The 17,566-nt window shown below is 35.0% G+C and overlaps 2 protein-coding genes across 2 annotated transcripts in view; one reads left to right on the forward strand and one right to left on the reverse strand.

Moving 5' to 3' along the window:
* The window catches only part of MYPN (myopalladin), a 43,494-nt gene extending 42,035 nt beyond the window's left edge, over positions 1–1,459 (forward strand). The window contains exon 19 of the mRNA XM_032191441.1: positions 1,170–1,459. Within this exon, the coding sequence (XP_032047332.1) occupies positions 1,170–1,339 (170 nt within the window). The 3' untranslated portion in view covers positions 1,340–1,459. The remainder of the gene's footprint in view (positions 1–1,169) is intronic.
* A 10,313-nt stretch (positions 1,460–11,772) lies between these two features.
* ATOH7 (atonal bHLH transcription factor 7) lies at positions 11,773–12,228 on the reverse strand. The gene has a single exon (XM_032190689.1). The coding sequence runs from the start codon at positions 12,226–12,228 to the stop codon at positions 11,773–11,775; it is 456 nt and encodes a 151-aa protein (XP_032046580.1).
* Positions 12,229–17,566: the final 5,338 nt, after the last annotated feature.

Here is a 17,566-nt window from a genome sequence, read left to right on the forward strand (position 1 = left end):
ATTTTCATATGAAGGATGCAAGCTACAAGCAGGAAAATGAAGGGAAGTAATAAATGTTTCTAAAGAGTATGCAAGTCTTGTACGCCAAAGGCAGTGACAGAAACCACTTTTATTTGTGCAATTTCAAATGAGTGGGGAGTGAAAGTTTGGTCTTGAATTTGTGATTCCATGTGTAAAGAAAAAACTACAGTAATGAGAGCATGGCACAAATGCAAACATGTTGTTGGGGGCTGTTAAAAAAAAAATGGAAAGCATGGAAAGATAATAAACATTTCTTATCAATGCATAATATGGAGATTATATGTCTCCCACACTAAACTATTCTCCAATTATTGTAGCCCAAACTTGTACTTTTTTAATTTTAATTACTAGTGGGGTTGGAACTAGAAGAGCTTTAAAGGTCCCTTCCAACCCAAACCATTCTGTGATTCTATGCCTGTCAAATTTGAGTGGAGACTTGGAGGTTTTGCATGGATAAAGATAGGTTAAGACAATACTCATTTCCCCTTTGTAAAATATTTTAAGAATTATAACTGTTAATTATCAAGCAATAGCCAAATGTTCTCACAAAATTGTAATAGTATTTTTTTATATGGGAACATGTTGCATCTTACTTCTAAATTATTAAATATTTAACTTTGGATTCTGTAAGTGTTAGTATGATTACATTTCATTCAGTATATTATAAATAAAAATCTCAGAAACATTACTAATTGTAAATAGCAGAGAAAAATCAAAACTGTAGCCACTTAAAAAAAAAAAAAAAAAAGAAGGAAAAAAGTCCTCTAGAGGGTGGAATAGTACAAAATCAGAGTTATGTTCAGTTTGTTCATCTCTGTTAACACTACAGTATGTCTTTTAATTGCAAGAGCTTTGGAGAAGGCTCCAAAGATTAAATGATTAAACTTTGGACTTACTGAAATCCATGTAAGTGTTGCCATTGAATTGTACAGGGATGGAATTCCATCGATACTGCAATAAAAATACTCATCTCATCAATTATATGGATGATAATATTTGAAGGAACAGACCCTAAAACAGGAAACAAAATGCAGTGCTCTCTTCAAGGATGTTGGAAACAGCTTTTCATTTGTGTACATTGGCTTCTGTTGTTTCATTTTTAACTTAATTAGATGTTTACGTAGTCTCTTCTGTTTTTGTTGCTTCAGCTCAGTGGCACCATCAAATTGCACAGCCAATAAAGCTTCGACCTGGTGGTGGCCGGTATGCAAACATTACTGGTCAAGGACTCGAGATTTTTTCTGCCTTCCCAACTACTGAAAGCCCTATGCTGTTTTCATCGCCAACCCAAAAGGTGGTGGAAAGTGAAGAACTTTGAAAAATATAAGCAAACAATGGCTCCAGTTACACCTGCAGAAATACTAGAACTGTGAAAAAAAAAAATAAAGAGGTACAAGTCAAGATGCCAAGGTTTACAAGCGACCTGTTTGTAATTAAGTGTACTGCTGCTGCAAATTTTGCAAGTAACATATACAAGACTTTTGCATAGTATTTTACTGCAGGATAATTGTGGTATGGAGTGTTGTGCAATAAATTCAGTACTGTGTAGTTTGCTAAGAATTACATAGTAAACATAGTTTTCAGCACTTAAAAGCCAATACCACTTCTACTGCTTGAATTAAAGCTACTGTGTTGTAGCAAGCCATGTTAAGGATTGATGATGTTTAGCTGGAAAACTACCAGTGAAAACGTCAACACTACATTAACAACAATCCTGAATGAGGGTAAACAACATGACTTTGAATGTAATTCTAAAAAAAAATGCCAAAAAAATCACAAAGCACAAGTAAAAGGGAAAAGATGTAACTCATTTTTATATATGATTATGCCAGATAATTTTAGAATTGTTGACTCAAGACTAGATAAGTAGAGCATTTCATGTAGGTACAGCTGTGTACCCTATATATTTATATTTGTGTGTGTGTGTACTCCATGAATTGTGTACTCATGGTGTAATGATTCATAAAGTAAGGTACAGGACACGTGCCTAGGACTCTAACATAGGAAACTAAACTTCCTGTAGTCTGAAGCATGTTCTGTAGAACTCATAGCTGAAAGTATTTTCCAGATGTGCTTCATATTTTTTCTTTACATTGATAGTGATTTTCTGCCTTTAAACACAGATTATATCAAACTTTTATCTTCAGGGTTTTCAAATATCAATCTCTTTCTCCTCATTTTTAATGTGACTGAAAGAAAAGTATCTACCAGCTAGCTTGCTTTTTAACTAACTGGAAAGGAATTATGATCCAGTAGAATTAAATGATTTCACCGTCATTTAGGAAACAATCACAAGTGTGGTGTCTACTTTGAAGACAGAGGAAATTCAATTAATACACAAAAAGTTATGAATTCAAGCAACAATTATGGACAAAGAGCTAAAAAGCCCTACTGTATTTAATAATAGTAGCAAATAAGGCAATTTAATGAAGGTGCAACAGAAGGTGCTGAGAACACAACTGAGTTAAATTCATTTAGCATCTATACAGTTGTACAGCACTTAGAATCTGGGAATATCCAAGATGATTTCTTGCACCTTTAAGTTATTGCTATCTCTCTTCTTTAGACATTGTTTTCAAGCAGTTCTTGCTTCCTGCTTTCAACATGGCTGAAGCATATACAACAAAGTCCTGATCAAAGTCACAAAGATGAAAACTTAACAGATACTGTCATGTTAGATCTTATTTGGATTTTTTTCAATACTTAGTGTAACTTAAAAATTGCAAATGCAAAGAAAACAATGAGGAATTATCTTGAGAGCAAACCAACACTAGATATAGCCAGAGACTGAGAAAGAGAAAGCCTCTCACTCCTTGGTTTCCTACAAAACCAACTTTTGATGTCACTAACTGTTGGTTCCCTAAGGGTTCGGGGGAAGAGAGTTTATAGTAGCGTTCCACTTCCTGTCTGAGTGGAGACCATATCATAAAACCACCATTACAACTTCAGCACCTTTGTTAGAAAACTTAGGTGATTCACCCCAGACTGAGCAGACCAGGAAGCTAAGATATACTCCTATCCTGAACGACAAAACAAGGAACAGTGACTTCAGTGGGAAAGCAGAAATGCCAGTTGTTGCTGATGTTGCAGCTCCTCCCTGGCAAACAAAATAAAACTACTAGCTATTAAAAGCAATACACTGATTAAAGTGACATCAGTTATGGGATGTCCAATTTAAGACAAATTGTGGGACTCCAGGAGAGAGAACCCATCGTTCCTCCAATCTGTTGGTTTCTAGGATGGCTTAGGGATTCAAAAGCTAAACCTAGAGTGAGTCAAAATTGGGCAACCCAAAATTTAAAGTTTCCCATGTCAGTAACTTCTCTTGGGAAAATAATACAAGGGAAGTTTTTAGTTTTTGTTTACTTAATCCAGTGCTGTAGGGAAGCGGGGAGAGAGGAAATTAAGACACAAAAGGTAACGTTCAACCTCCATCTACAGCCCTGGTCTTCTCATTACTTCATGACAGAACTGAAAAGTGAATTTTGATCCAAAGTATTCAAAACTGGATATTGTTCATCAGGCTTTGCACCTAGTACAGGCCCAGTTGAGCTGTTTTTCTGTCTAGCACTCCACTGTGGTCCCCTTGCCTGGCTTTAAGTAAGGGGTTGGACCAGATGACTTCCTGTGGTTCCTTCCAACCTAAATCATCCTATACTTCCTAAATTCTTTTACTTTCCACTGCCTGTCTGAATATCCTGTATAGATTAAGTTACTGACTGAGTAGAAACTAAGAAGCACAAGCCTCTCCTTTTTCACTGTGATATATTCCACTAGTCTTGATACCTGATTTCTTTACACAGTTTAGTAGTACTTATTACTAGCAAATACCTGGCTACCAGTGCTAGAATCATACTTGCTAATATTACTGATGTTAGCAGTGATTCTCACATTTTATAACATCAGACAACATGCCCAAGAACTTGGTACAAAATTAAAGGACAATATGCACGGAGAAAAGATTTTTTCGATAATTTCACTGAAGTATCTCCTGCCTTACAGCATTATAACCTGAACAAACAAGCTGAAAGTTAAATGGTACACAATTTTTTAAAATGTACATTCATTTGTTTTTGGAGGTGTGAAAGACAAAAAGCTACTGCTGAAAGACTTTTCCCAAAAATCTGTATAAGGATTAATCCTTAGTCATTCAACAAGAGGCCCCAGAAGTCCCATTGAGAAATAGGCTACAGAGAGTGAGTCACCAGAATCTGTCAGCTGAACTTTAATGTTATCTTCATGATGGTATTTACTAGCAAAAGGATCAAAACTTTATTTACCATACCTCCCTATGCAATGCATAAGTGAGTAGAATTACATTCAGTGTATCTGACAAACAAAACCAGTATCTGGTCCCAAATGGTCTGTAGCCATTAATTTTTACTCATTAACTGCTACAGCACATTTTTCTTCTGCATATACTGAGCCCATAAAATAAGCGTGTAAAGGAAGCTTATGTGAATGGATGTAAATGCTGTTAAGTAGTAATACTGCTGTGCTCGTCTCAAAGAAAATGCACAAATGATGCTTGTGTTGTTGACTGATGGAAAAGCCAAGGGGAAAAATCACTTGTGTAAGCAGAAGAGACAGCACTGAGTTTTCACAAAACTTGATGTTTTAGTTCATGTGCCGTGAAGGTATCATACTGTGTCAAGATGCACTAGAGACTATGCAATTGTGCACTCTTCCTGAGCAGCTTGACTTTTCATTGTTTTGTTCAATTGAGTAGCTGATTTCACACTTCACACTAAAACAGTATTTCATTCTCTTATTCAGGGCAGGCTACTACAACAACAAAAATCAATGTTAGAGCATTTACTGAAGTCATTGTTAGCTAAAATCCAGTAATACACCACATTGTGAAGCATAACATTATATCAATGAGATATAGAAATGCTTATTTTTGTAAACTTTCAATAACAGGTCATTTTCTGATTCAGAATCTTGTAGGTTTATTTAGTTTCTTGTTCTGTTTTAGTTCTGGTTTTCTATATGACCAGAGGCACCATATGTTTCAAACCATATCAGAAATTACAATTTCTGTGTTGTAATTCCAGAAGGCTAAAGTATTATTTTCGCTTTAAAATTTTGGTCCACCTTGGTACAGGACCCAGTCCTCAGCAGCATCATAGAGCAGTCTGCATTGAACTGATAGACTTCTTGCCTTAAAACAGCTGGATTGAGATCATTTGCTTCCATACAGAACGTGGAGCATACCTTCTGAATGCCTCACATACACTAACATGAGAAGAGGAGAGTATACTTCAGAATACAAAAAGTCAAGTCTGCAGTCTTTTACTTAATATGTAAACAATTGCCAACTCCAACTGTTTACAGTAATGATAGATAATGCAAAGATACAAATCTGGAATGAGAATTCCTATAAGAACTGTGTTCTTACTGCTACAATGGTAAAAAAGCGTTAGTTTCTGGAAAATGTCTTCGTACAAAACAATTAGCAAGATCTAATGAAATATTTTAATTATTAAATATTGAAGAAGTGATTCACTGTTAATTGCCTTACTATTTCCAATACATAGATGTTCACTTTGAGCCTTAAAATTCTATTTTATAAGTTTTTCTTGATTAAAGTTGATATTTTTTATTTTTTTTTTGATCCAAAGTTATTCTCTATGGGAAAGAAAAATGTTAATATCAGTTTTAAAGGACATTTTAAATGCATATAAATGGAAAAGAAAAAAAAAAGACTGACTGTTTAGTAATGTACTTCCCTTCATCTCACCTGAATTTAAATAAATGCTTCAGAGTTGCATACAAAAGTGTGTCCTCGATGTGTTCAAATAATTGAGAAAGTGTGGAACAAGACCCGAAGTTTCTTCAGAACTTGGCTTTGACAGCTGATGACATTAATGGAATTAGACTTTACATTTTTTAGAACAAAATCATACAGTACCCAGTTATTATACAGTTAGAGATATCCTAGACATGATTCTAGCATATAGCTGTGAGATGCAGTTGCTATTTTTTTTCTTAATACCAGTTTGCTCTTGTTTTAAATTGTGTTTTCTTTATGTGATAACTGCAGCCCCTCCATCAAGTTTTCTCAGGGCAACCAGAGCAAAAGCCAAGGAGTCTTTAGGACAATTTGCAAGTTTTAGAGGTCAACAGACTTGTCAGATTATCAGCATCTAGTAGAATTAGTCCCCCAAATCTATGTTTGGGTATATAATTCTTACAGACTGTCATACCTGAACTCCATAGTGTCCCAAAATTTCTTGTACAATCTGTCTGCCACACTGGTCATCCAACTTACTTTCTCAACCCTTAGCTGTGTATCCAATACTTAAGTGAAAATTGAATGAAGGCCAACCAAGGAAACAAACCACACTAAATTTCACTCTTCCTGATAATTGCATTCAACTTGAATGATTAAGCATATTCTTTGTATAAGGGTCCATCATCAGACTATGGAATGTATTTTAAATGAGCAGCAGATGCAAAATGAACACTTCAAGGAAGCTGGATCTTATAACCCTGGCATAGAAGACAACAGGGGGAAAAAAAAAAAAAAAAAAAAAAAAGGATGTGTTCTATTACATTTGTTGTTCTTGATTTTGTTTTCCCATTTAACCATGTTTCTGTACTCCTGCATGGCTTGATTTTTAGGTACATCTATATCTGTTGGGTCAGAGACAATGTTCTTAAGACCATTTCAGCTCAGCTACAGCTCCATGAGCTAAAGCAGCTGCAACATGTTATCATCTCCCCGAGCAGCAAAAGCTGCTTTTATTAATGCCATTATATTTCAAGTCTACTATAAAGAACCATTTATTGCATAATACAAATAAATCTTGGGCCATATGTGCTACAAATTTAAGTGGAGTTCTCCATTTATATCAGTGTGAAATTATGTTCAGAAACAGACTCTTTAGGATTATATAATCCTTTAGCAGCATGTGACTTTTTTCTTTTTAAGAAATGGAAAAAGAATGAAGACATTTTGAAATTTTGGTAAACTGCCTATGAACTGTGGACTGTGGTAAGCCACTCAAATATGAACTTCTCTTTACTCTTTGGAGTTACGTATGCAGACATCTTAACCAAATCCTATGAAAGTTAAAATACACATACACTTTGCATGATTAATTCTGTAGAAATGAAAACTGAATTGCAAATTCAAAAATATTAATATTCAAAATATTAAAATGTATTATTGATAGAAAATACATTTTAATATACAGGGGTTTTGCTTTTTTTAAAGCAATATCTTCTTGAAATTTAATTAAAGAATAGCATATTTATTTTTTTTTAAATGCACAAGTAATGGGTGAAATCAGTGTCTGTTACATATATGCAGAGGACTGTTTCTCCAATGAATAAACGTGTCTTTATTTTCAGTACATTTGTTTTTCTGTCTGGATATTTTAGAGAGATACAACAGCCGAACATAAGTAGAGCAAAAATAAGCTATTTTGAAAATTCTTATGGAATCTGTAAAATCTAGATAAATCCAATCCTAAATTACAGAAAACTGCATCCATATTGCTTAACCAAAATAGATGGAAACCTAAGTGCAAGGGTAAACATTATCATAAGGCAGAGTCATATTTTGGAATATTAAAAATATGATAGGAATTGTTTAATTGCCACTTTTGCCTAGTGAATCACATTGCAATAGGGACTTCAATAAAGATTTCACCTAGGATGTTCTACTTAAACTGTTGGAAACTTAGCTAAATATTTAAACAATCTAACAATATTCATGCTTCTCCATGTGAAGAAGTTGCAATGTCATTGACTTTACAAGACTGTAACTAAGGTTAGCAATGTTTTTATTTTTCATAATGTGTACTGTAGCACCATTTAGAAATTCCAGTCAAGAACTGAGCTTCACCCCATATGTGTGTATAGTACAAGAGGGACTGCACCTTATAAATGGGGAGATAGAAAAAAGAAGCTTAAAAAGCAGGAATGAATTAAAGTTATAAGATTAGCTAATACATATCCACTGGTAACCTCAATAGTTACAAATAAATCACTGAGTTTAAGTTACTAACATACATTTGGGGAACATGCTACCCTAGTTCCATTTTCAGCACTGAAAAGTCACTGCTGTTAAAAATGTCACTCCAGCTTGAGTTCAAAAATAATTTTGGCTACCTTGATAAAAACAGGGTGACACGATTCAAAGAATTGTGGAAGAGCACCTATAAGTAGTTCAAAGAGAAAACCCTGGAATGCAGTCTGAACCTTCTAGAAGTACAGAGGTTAGTTTCCTATAGATAGTTCATTAGAACTGTGCACTGACTTTCAATAGTGAAACGCATATCTCTTTAGCATGCAGCATATATTTAATGAAGCAAGCATTTCTCATCTTCAGTGTATTCACAATGTGATTCTAGAATTGCTATGTACTGATATTAAAAGTAGAATTATCTTAGGTTTGCACTGCTGTATAGTGGGACAGAAATCTATGAGCAGAAAAAACTCAGGCTGTAATAACACACCAAGCTCTGCCCATCTAATTTTTTCCTTCATTTGGAGACCTACTAGAAGCAAAAAGTTATCTAAGTGGAAGGGGCTTCAAATGCCTGTATTATTAAAAGTCTAGTACAGAAAAAGGGTCACTGCTCTTATCTGAGGAATGTCAAACAGACAGTGGGGAACAAATGTGCTGGAGCAACAATCAAACCCAAGCTAAATGGTCAAGTTTACCTTTCACAGAGTCACTTAAGTGTTTGTAAAGGAAAGCTAGGAAAAGAAACAAATGACTTCCCAAACAGTTCTTGAGTTTGAGGAGTCCAAACCAGCATGGAGAATATCTGCTGTTCACATTGCCTTCAAAAATAATTTTGAATGATTAAATTTCTCCCTGCCCCCATTACACCTCCCTAAAAGCTTTGACAGATAATCAATAGACAGACAGCTGTCTATATACTACAAAGAACTTACTCTGCTGCCATAAGTGCTGTAGTAAATTAGAAATCCTAACTTTCACCTTAATGCCACACTATCCCAAGAAACAAAAATACTGCACCGTTATGTAAAAGCACATTTCAGTTACTAACAGCATTACTAATTAACAGATTGCACCTCAGTTAAAGAGAATAAAGCATTCACCTCTTCCACAACCACCACCTAGCACAACCAAATCTAAGAGATTGGGGATCATATTATTTAACAACAGAGACTGATGCAATGACTTGATCTACAAAGTGTTCACAGTGCTCTTTAGGGCTTTGGTTTCAATTCCTAACAATTTTAAGTAATATGACCACACATTTTTGAACTTCTATGCTGATTTGATGCTCTTCATGTGAGCTTACTATCATTTAATCACTCCCTGCATGCTAAACCATTATTTTTGTAAGTATTTCTATCATCAGACCACTATCATTAAACAATAAACTTACATATCATTAAACTTACATATAAACTACAGTCACATCCCACAAAATCAAATTACTTGCCAGTAGTGCAGAAACACATTTGTATTGTTCTTCTATGCTACTTTGGTATGTATATTTTTATATTGTATTATCCTTGCCATATAGGGTTAAGAAAGCTCTTTCACTAAGCCAAGTCTTGCATGATTTCTTTGTATTATATTCCTGCTTCAGGATGAAAAACCCACTGCTGTGCAAATAGTGCAAAATACAATTTCTGCCCAAAGTTTACAGCTAATAAAGTAGTACAAAATGGCACATCATTTAATTATTCAAAGATTGTATTGATTGTATTGATTACGTACATAAACTGATGACTTAACAGTAAGTGTAATTTCAACTGTATTAACTTGGGTATGTGATGGACGACAATTAATTCTATTATCTCTCCCTATAAATTTCTGCAGAGAAATCACTGAGCACAACATTAAATTCCCAGAAGTTTGAATCCACAATGGCACAGAGCCACAGGACACTTTCTATTTGCTAATAAAGAGCTAATGTAATTCATAATAAGAAAAAGTCCACATTTTAAACATCACCTCTACTCAATACCACATTTAGAGAGGCTAAAATACACATTAAAAACACACCAGAATACCAGTGTTTAAGGGAGAAAGTTGCTCAGAACATACGTTGCCTCTTCTATATTTGCTTAACCTAGACCTCAAAGTCTGTCCCAGCAGCTTTCACTCCAGAGACAGTCCGACTCCTGGCTTTGGAAATGTCTGCAGGACAGTGAGCAAGGGCAAAATGTCAATGGAAGTTCAGAGAGAAGGCAAATGATAAGGTCAGGTCTTTGTACGTAACTGTTCCTGTGGCAGAGTCACCCTCCCATAAAACAGAGCTTAGTTCTTATTGCTTTTGTTTTTCATTGAAAGATGCTCAACTGTTAAAAATAGCTTCTATCAAAGCTATTCATTTGTCATTTGAAAGAATTCTAAAATATAAGATACGGCAGCAGCCAGCAGGGAACCTGCCAGCCTTCCCTGCTGGAAATCCACTAACAGCTGTTCTCAGACAGCAGCTCCTTTTCTCCTTCTCCCACATGGCTAACACTAGCAAGGGGCTTGTTTCTGGAAACTCCCATCAGCAGCACCAGCAGAAGTACCCTTCAGCTTCACAGTCTGCTGCCATCACAACAGGCATCTGCAGTCAAACTTTTGTGGACTCTACATCCTGCTACAAACACATCTGCTTCTCCAGCTGTCCTGCTCCTTCTCATTTTTTAACCTTCCCAACTCCTTTCCTCTTCTGCCCTCTTCAAGCAGAAGCAGCAAGCAAACAAACTAAAGATAATTCAGGGCATCAGCAGGGATGAAATTAACTCAACTCTTTTGTGAGAATGCTTTATGCCTTTAAAACAAACTCATCTTCAAAGGCTGCTTTTCAGAGGTACAGGAAACACACTACTGTAACTGGGTAAGCAAACATCATTTGCTAGTTCATTTTTCTGCCAGGACTGTGATGGAAGCAACAGAACATTCATGGCAAGAAGCCACTAGTAAGTAATTTCTAGAGTCGGAATTTAAGGTAGCATGTGAGGACATGTCATAGAAAACACTTTATTTATGACTTACAAAATCTGTTACTGTTTTCAGATAACATAAAATTAAAAAATAAAATGCAAACACAAACTCTACAAAAATCTAGAAGTTTAGATTGTTTTCACACGAGCATTCATTGCAGTATATCATCACACGTAGCTTTTACATCCACTAAAAATAAAACCATTCTTATCATGACTTGCAACTAGCTCTTTTTCGAGCATACAAGATACAACATAAGTTGGATTAAAGCAAACCTACGCAACTTTGGAACCCATATGTCAAACTTACAAAGTTTAAGAAAGTTAGTTCTCTGAGGATTAGAACTCCAATACATTATAAAGCTTTTCCCATGGGAGCCATTTATATGAAAGTAAAACAAAGAATTACTTTAAAGCTGATGTAAAAATAAAACATGGAATTAAATTCATTTCTAGTGTTATTCCATACAGTCACACCATGGGTCAATGTGTCCCGTGACTTGTAGAAAATACTGTCATGAATCATGATTAACAAAGAAAAAGCATTATTTAAAGGAGTCAAATGAACTAGCAAGCAACTGTCTGAAATATGCTGAATTAAAACTACGCTTTCCATCAGCATTAAATAAATTCAATCTTCTTAAATGTCTATTGATTTAAAGTTCTCAAAGCAAATTTATTTCGTCAAATTAGCGTAAGATGCAAACACAAATGAGCTATTATAATGCCAATATTACCTTATTCAAGCAGATTAACTCTTGCTAATTATTAAATTACACATCTGGCCTGCTGCATATTCTTAGTTCATAATAAGTTCTAATTAGCTATTTGAAAGTGATCAGGGTGATAGCTGAATATTCTCTGTGCGTAAGGATCGCTGTCCGTGGCCATTTTTTGTCCCGTATAATGGTGGTAGCTCTCGGGATGAAAGTGTTCGCAGTGAAGGCTTATCCATTCTCTTTCAGTACTGTATCTTTCTGCTTCAGCAAGTATTCTTGTTAGAGCCATGATATAACTCAAAGCCATCTGAAGGGTCTCGTACTTGGAGAGCTTCTTATCCTGACCCCACTGTGGAACCACCTTTCTCAAACGATCAAAGGCTGTGTTCAGTCCTTGCATCCGTCTTCTCTCCCTGGCATTAGCAGCCAGTCTTCTCTTGGCAGCGTTCTCCATCCTTTCTGAGCTGCACTTCACAACGCAGCCTGGTCCACTTCCACACTGGCTGTCTGATTCTACACCTGAATCCAAATTACTTGATTTACAGGTTTTCATTTTTGATTTACAATTGTAGCTTCACACACACATAAAAATTACTTTTAAAAAATGAAGCACCTAAACTGTGGTAGTGGAAGGCACTCCTATGACGAGCCCGTGTACCTCTTGTGTCTTCTTCCAAACAGCGATGAGGAGATATTTTTCTTAGCATTAAAGAATAACAAAACAAAAGGTCTTCTGGCTCTTCCAGAAGTGTCTGAAAATTGCTTCTTATTGCTTAATGAAAGAATAAAGAGTTCTCAATGCCTTATGCTTTCATTCTTTTAATTTCTGTGAACTCAAAAGGATAGAAAACAAAGAAATCTCCATTCTCAAAATATGAGATACTGAAGAAGACAGTCCTTTTAATCCAAGAAGGATCTTACTGAATTAAAAACACATCACTTCCAATGGCCATTCTGAATGAAAGAAGTTCTGATTCAGCTTAGGAGAGTATTTTGAAATGATGAACTGTTGCGATCTGAAGACATAACTTCGTAACAAAAACCTCTCCTTTCTTGACTCCTGCCGGTAAGCAATGATTGTGTCTTACAGACAAAAAGAGGCTTTATAGAAACTGCAAAAGCTAAACAGGTGGTAGCAGGTGGGCGGGCGGCACTCTGCTTCCATCCCAGTACCTTCCCACCCTGGGAACTACAGGGAAAAAAAAACAGTAAAACCCGAACATTACAGCCTTCATCTGTTGAGAAGTCTTCCAAAGCCATTCTGTCCAGCCCTAACAACTTGCCATCTGGAGCAGTGTCTGGCTGGCCCCACAAGACTTTAGGCAGTTAAGCAAAAGATCCTTTCAATGGATAATCTGTTGCAACTCAGGAAAAAAAATCTCTCACTGTGCATTGTAGTATTCATACATTAAACTATCTGAAAATTCTAGTTAGATAGTATTAGGGCTAAAAGAAATAATTGTTCTAATGAAGCAGAGGAGAAATAAGCTCGGTGATATATGGCAGAGAATACTACTGTGTTGCACTACACAGTGCTGAAAGAAGACTGAAATTATCAGAAGCCCTTTAGGATTCAAGTACACACCATTGCAGAGTGCAGAATCTTGAGAAAAACTGGGATTGTGTATTTCCATGTCAGTGATGTTATGAAAATAATTTAGAAAATATTTAAACAGTTACAATGTAGCTATGGATTTATCTAAGAATAACTGTAAAAGTATTCAGAGAGGTTGTGATACAGACATGCAAAAGCATGTATGCATACAAATAGTCTGAAACTGTCCTTTTTAATATACTATGCATAAAGTACATATGCATATTTATGTGGTTTTAAATATAAAATGTTTCTCAGGAATATCCTTAAGTAGGGAAGGAGAATAAAAGATGTGAAAAAAAAAAGAATCTGCTTGCTGGTAAGAGACCATTTCTGCTACTAAATGTACTGATAATGAAGGAACCATTCACACACATGCTATAATCAAAACACCTCTGTTTTACTGTACTTATACTATTAAAACCATAATCTACATGAACCTACAAGGAAACATCATATGATCATGTCATGATAAACACAGAAGGTTAAAAACAAAAACAAAACAAAAAAAACTGTCACACAATGATTTATTATCTGTATTGATTTCAAACTTAATTAAACTGTTACCAGCATTCATAAATTACTAGTTTTTTTCATTAGAGGCTGAACACTGTATATTTATTTAGAACTATGGTTCAATTGTTTTCATTATGACTCTAAAACTTGGTGTAGTTGTAAACAGCTGATTAATCCCTAGCAGAAGCAATGACAATGAAATGAGGTTGAATAATCCAAAAACAATAGGATGCAATTGAACACTAATGGACTCCAGCATGACAGATGTTGAACGTAGGCTGTTACGCCCAGTTGCTCTGCTCTTAATATTCTGAATCTTAATGGTCTTGAACAGAGATGATAGTTGGGGTAGGGAGTCTCCATTATTCCATTATCAAAACGTATGACACATCTTCAATTTTTAAAGTAGCACAACTTCATCACATTTCATGCTAATGTTCCACATTCCTATTTATGTGCATTGGCAGATGTTCTCCCAAACATAAAAAAATACTACCACACATTAAAACATTATTTCTGAATGACAATTTCTATTTACTTAAGTGCGTGAGAGATTTGAAAACAGCATCTTTCAGAAAACCGCATAAGCCTATGTCTCTTGCAGAAGGATCAGCAATTAGAACTTACTAAATATTTCTTTTTCTGAAGACACTTCATGGGAAGTAACGCATGTGCAGCAGAAAAAAAAAATACAAGTCTGATCTTCATGCTATTGCTGCAGCATATTTTAGTATTGCAACCTATTATGCACAAATAAATTTTAGTCAAATCTTTTATTGCTTAATCTCAAGGGATTTTTAATGTAGAAGAATAAAATAAAATTAAGGCCTTTATTAAGTTAATCAATATTGTGCATTCTCATGGGATAGTTATTACTTAGTTCAGACTATTAATACATGTAAATGCATGTTAAAACAGTGCTGTTAACTTCATACCAGAAATACAAAAAGCATTTCTAATTTAATGTCCTGCAAGTATGAATTACAAAGACATCAAATATACTGAAAATCACAGTTCCTAAAAACTTTACTGTCATTTACTATTTTACCATTCATTAGTGGAATAAAATATACTGTTATTTTTCCCCCTGCCTATCTGATTCACCACCGTTATCATGCTTTGACTAACACATTGGTATAACCTCCTGAGAGAAGTTGTGATTTACCTCTCTTCCTGAACAAAGTGTAATTTCACTTTATATGACTTAGTATAAAATCACAGGATAAGGTCCCAAGTTCACCTGGATTTACTAAGACATTATGACTTACAAGTGAGGCTAAAAATTGTTTCTTGGCAGGTCAAAATGCCTCTTTTTTGTGTCAATAAAAAAAAAAAAAAAAGTTTCTGCTTTTTAATAGAGAAATAAATTTATTTGAGAATATAAGTGCTTTTATTTGACGACGTGCACAAGAAAAAACACTTATGCTACTCTTTTCCACGGAAAATTGATTATTAGGGTCTTATCCACACCAATTAATTTAATTCATTTGCATAGTCCATTAGCTATATGAAAATACATCATCCTAAGCTAGAAAACAAACTGCTTTATTGCTCAGTCAATAACAGAAAGGCTATCAGTGAAATTTCCCAGGTTTCCATCACCTGGTTTGTTTTTCTCAATATTTCATCTTGTCTTGAGTATTACTTATGTAATTCTACTCCCTCTTCCATTTATTTTTAATAATTTTTCTGAGATCTTATTCTTTTAAATTATCTTTCAAACCATTCTCAAGATACTTATGATATTAGTTTTCAGAAAACTAATAATATGTTCTAGTGTGATATACTGCTGTGTGTGGTACTAAAAGTGTCTGCATCCCAGTTTATGCTAGTTTCATCTCTACCATACATCTATGATTTCTCAAAAATTTCCCTTCTACTCTTATTTTGTTCTGTCATAATGTAACTTAAAGCCAGAAGAAACATTCAAATCACCAGGAAGAAGTTCTGCTCACTCAGATTTCAATCTCTGAATCTCTTACTATGCAGATCCAAATTCCAAGCTGCTCTGTGACAACATTATTCTTGGTTCACATTTTAACTCCAAAATGATATTTTAAATCAAAATGTTGTGTTTTTCCTCAGAGAAAAACAAGAGAGACAGGTAAGAATGATTTTTCATTCATAAACCAAAATATTGTATCACCTTTAAGTCGCCACTGATATTACGAAAATAAGGGATAGTTTCAGTCCATTGAGAAATGAACTAGGTTCAGAATTTAGGACTAGATACAGAAAAACATTAAAAGTTTTCTGCTAGATATCCAAGTTAGTAACTCAGATGAGTAACTCATGCTGCACCCTTTAAGAGGAACTTGATACCCTCCACCTGTATTACTATGAAAAACACAATTTAATTGCTTTTGTAGGGGAATGACTCTGGCTAACTACCTATTTTAAAATGAAGTGAGAGTAACATTCCTGGTTAAAATCTATTTCCTGAACACTCTCTCTCCTCTAGTTGTACTAAAACAGCATATACAAGCAATACATCAAAACAAGAATCTTACCTCTTCCTTTTAGCCAGATCTCACTATTTCATTTCAGGTACATCCTTTCTAAAAGCCTCATCGAGATTTCTTACAACTGTAGGATCTTCAAAGGTAGTTTATTCAGAGAAAAGCCGAAAGACTGGCATGCCGTATGCTGCTTAATTAATAGCAGGTGGGTAACTACCAAAATGTGACTATCCTTAAGGGCTCAGTCTCTAGTAATATTTGACTTGGCTCACAAGACAGGCTAGCAATCTGTGGTGCAGGGAATAATGTATTTTCCTTCTTTGGTTATATTTACATTGTTTCCCCTATCACAGCTGTAGGATTATTGTCAAACAGAACAAATCTCAAGTGAATGTTGTATGCTAAAGGAGAATTTAGACACTAATTCATATTGGGAAGTTGAATAGCAATCTACAGCAGTAAGATGAGTTTACAATAATTTCTCCTAGTGCTTCCCAGCATCATAGTGTGCACCTTTTTATACATGTTCTTACAGTATTTCATTTTTCTCTAAATACTCTCTGGGGTGAGCTTTTCCTTCAACACTTCAACAAGAAAGTCTACCAGCTACACTTATGGGTCTGCTTACCATACTACCCTCCAACTATTGCTTCTTCTCAATTTAACCATTTCTCCTTGATATTCACCCTTTTCTATGCCACACTATCTTACTTAAGTAGCTTCCCCTCAGCTGATCCTACACAGAGCAGTCTTTTGATATCACTTTGTTTTAAAGCATGCTTATACAACTAGGGGGACAAAAACCTCAAAAAAAATAAAAAATCAAAATAGAGGAGCTCATTTATCATGGCAGCAGAGGAACATGTTTTGAACCTGCTTCCCACTTATATTATGTATTGAATAATGATTACCATCACATGCATATACGTGTATACATATAACTATACATCTCATGAAAATAAACTTAGTAATGATATTGCAACACTGTGCACTGCTAAAGCAACAACAACGAAAAACCTTTGACAGATTACAAATGGATTCTGCAGATATGGTGGCATCAAAGCTCAGCAAGCAATGAACCAGCATATGTGAACTTGGATTTATTTGCCTATTTTCAAAAGTGTATAAATGTAAATAAAATGAATGAGAGCCCTGACATTGCAGGAATACCAATGTTACCAAAAAAAATAAAAATAAAAAATATTAAGCTTGTTAAATAGAATGGATGAACCAAAACCTAACAGGAAAAGGAGCTCACAGTGTTCCTCAATCAAAAGTTATGGTCACACCATCTCAAGCATCAAAGCTAAAGCAGTTTAGGA

This window comes from Aythya fuligula, chromosome 7, assembly GCF_009819795.1.
Source record: "Aythya fuligula isolate bAytFul2 chromosome 7, bAytFul2.pri, whole genome shotgun sequence".
NCBI lineage: Eukaryota > Metazoa > Chordata > Aves > Anseriformes > Anatidae > Aythya > Aythya fuligula.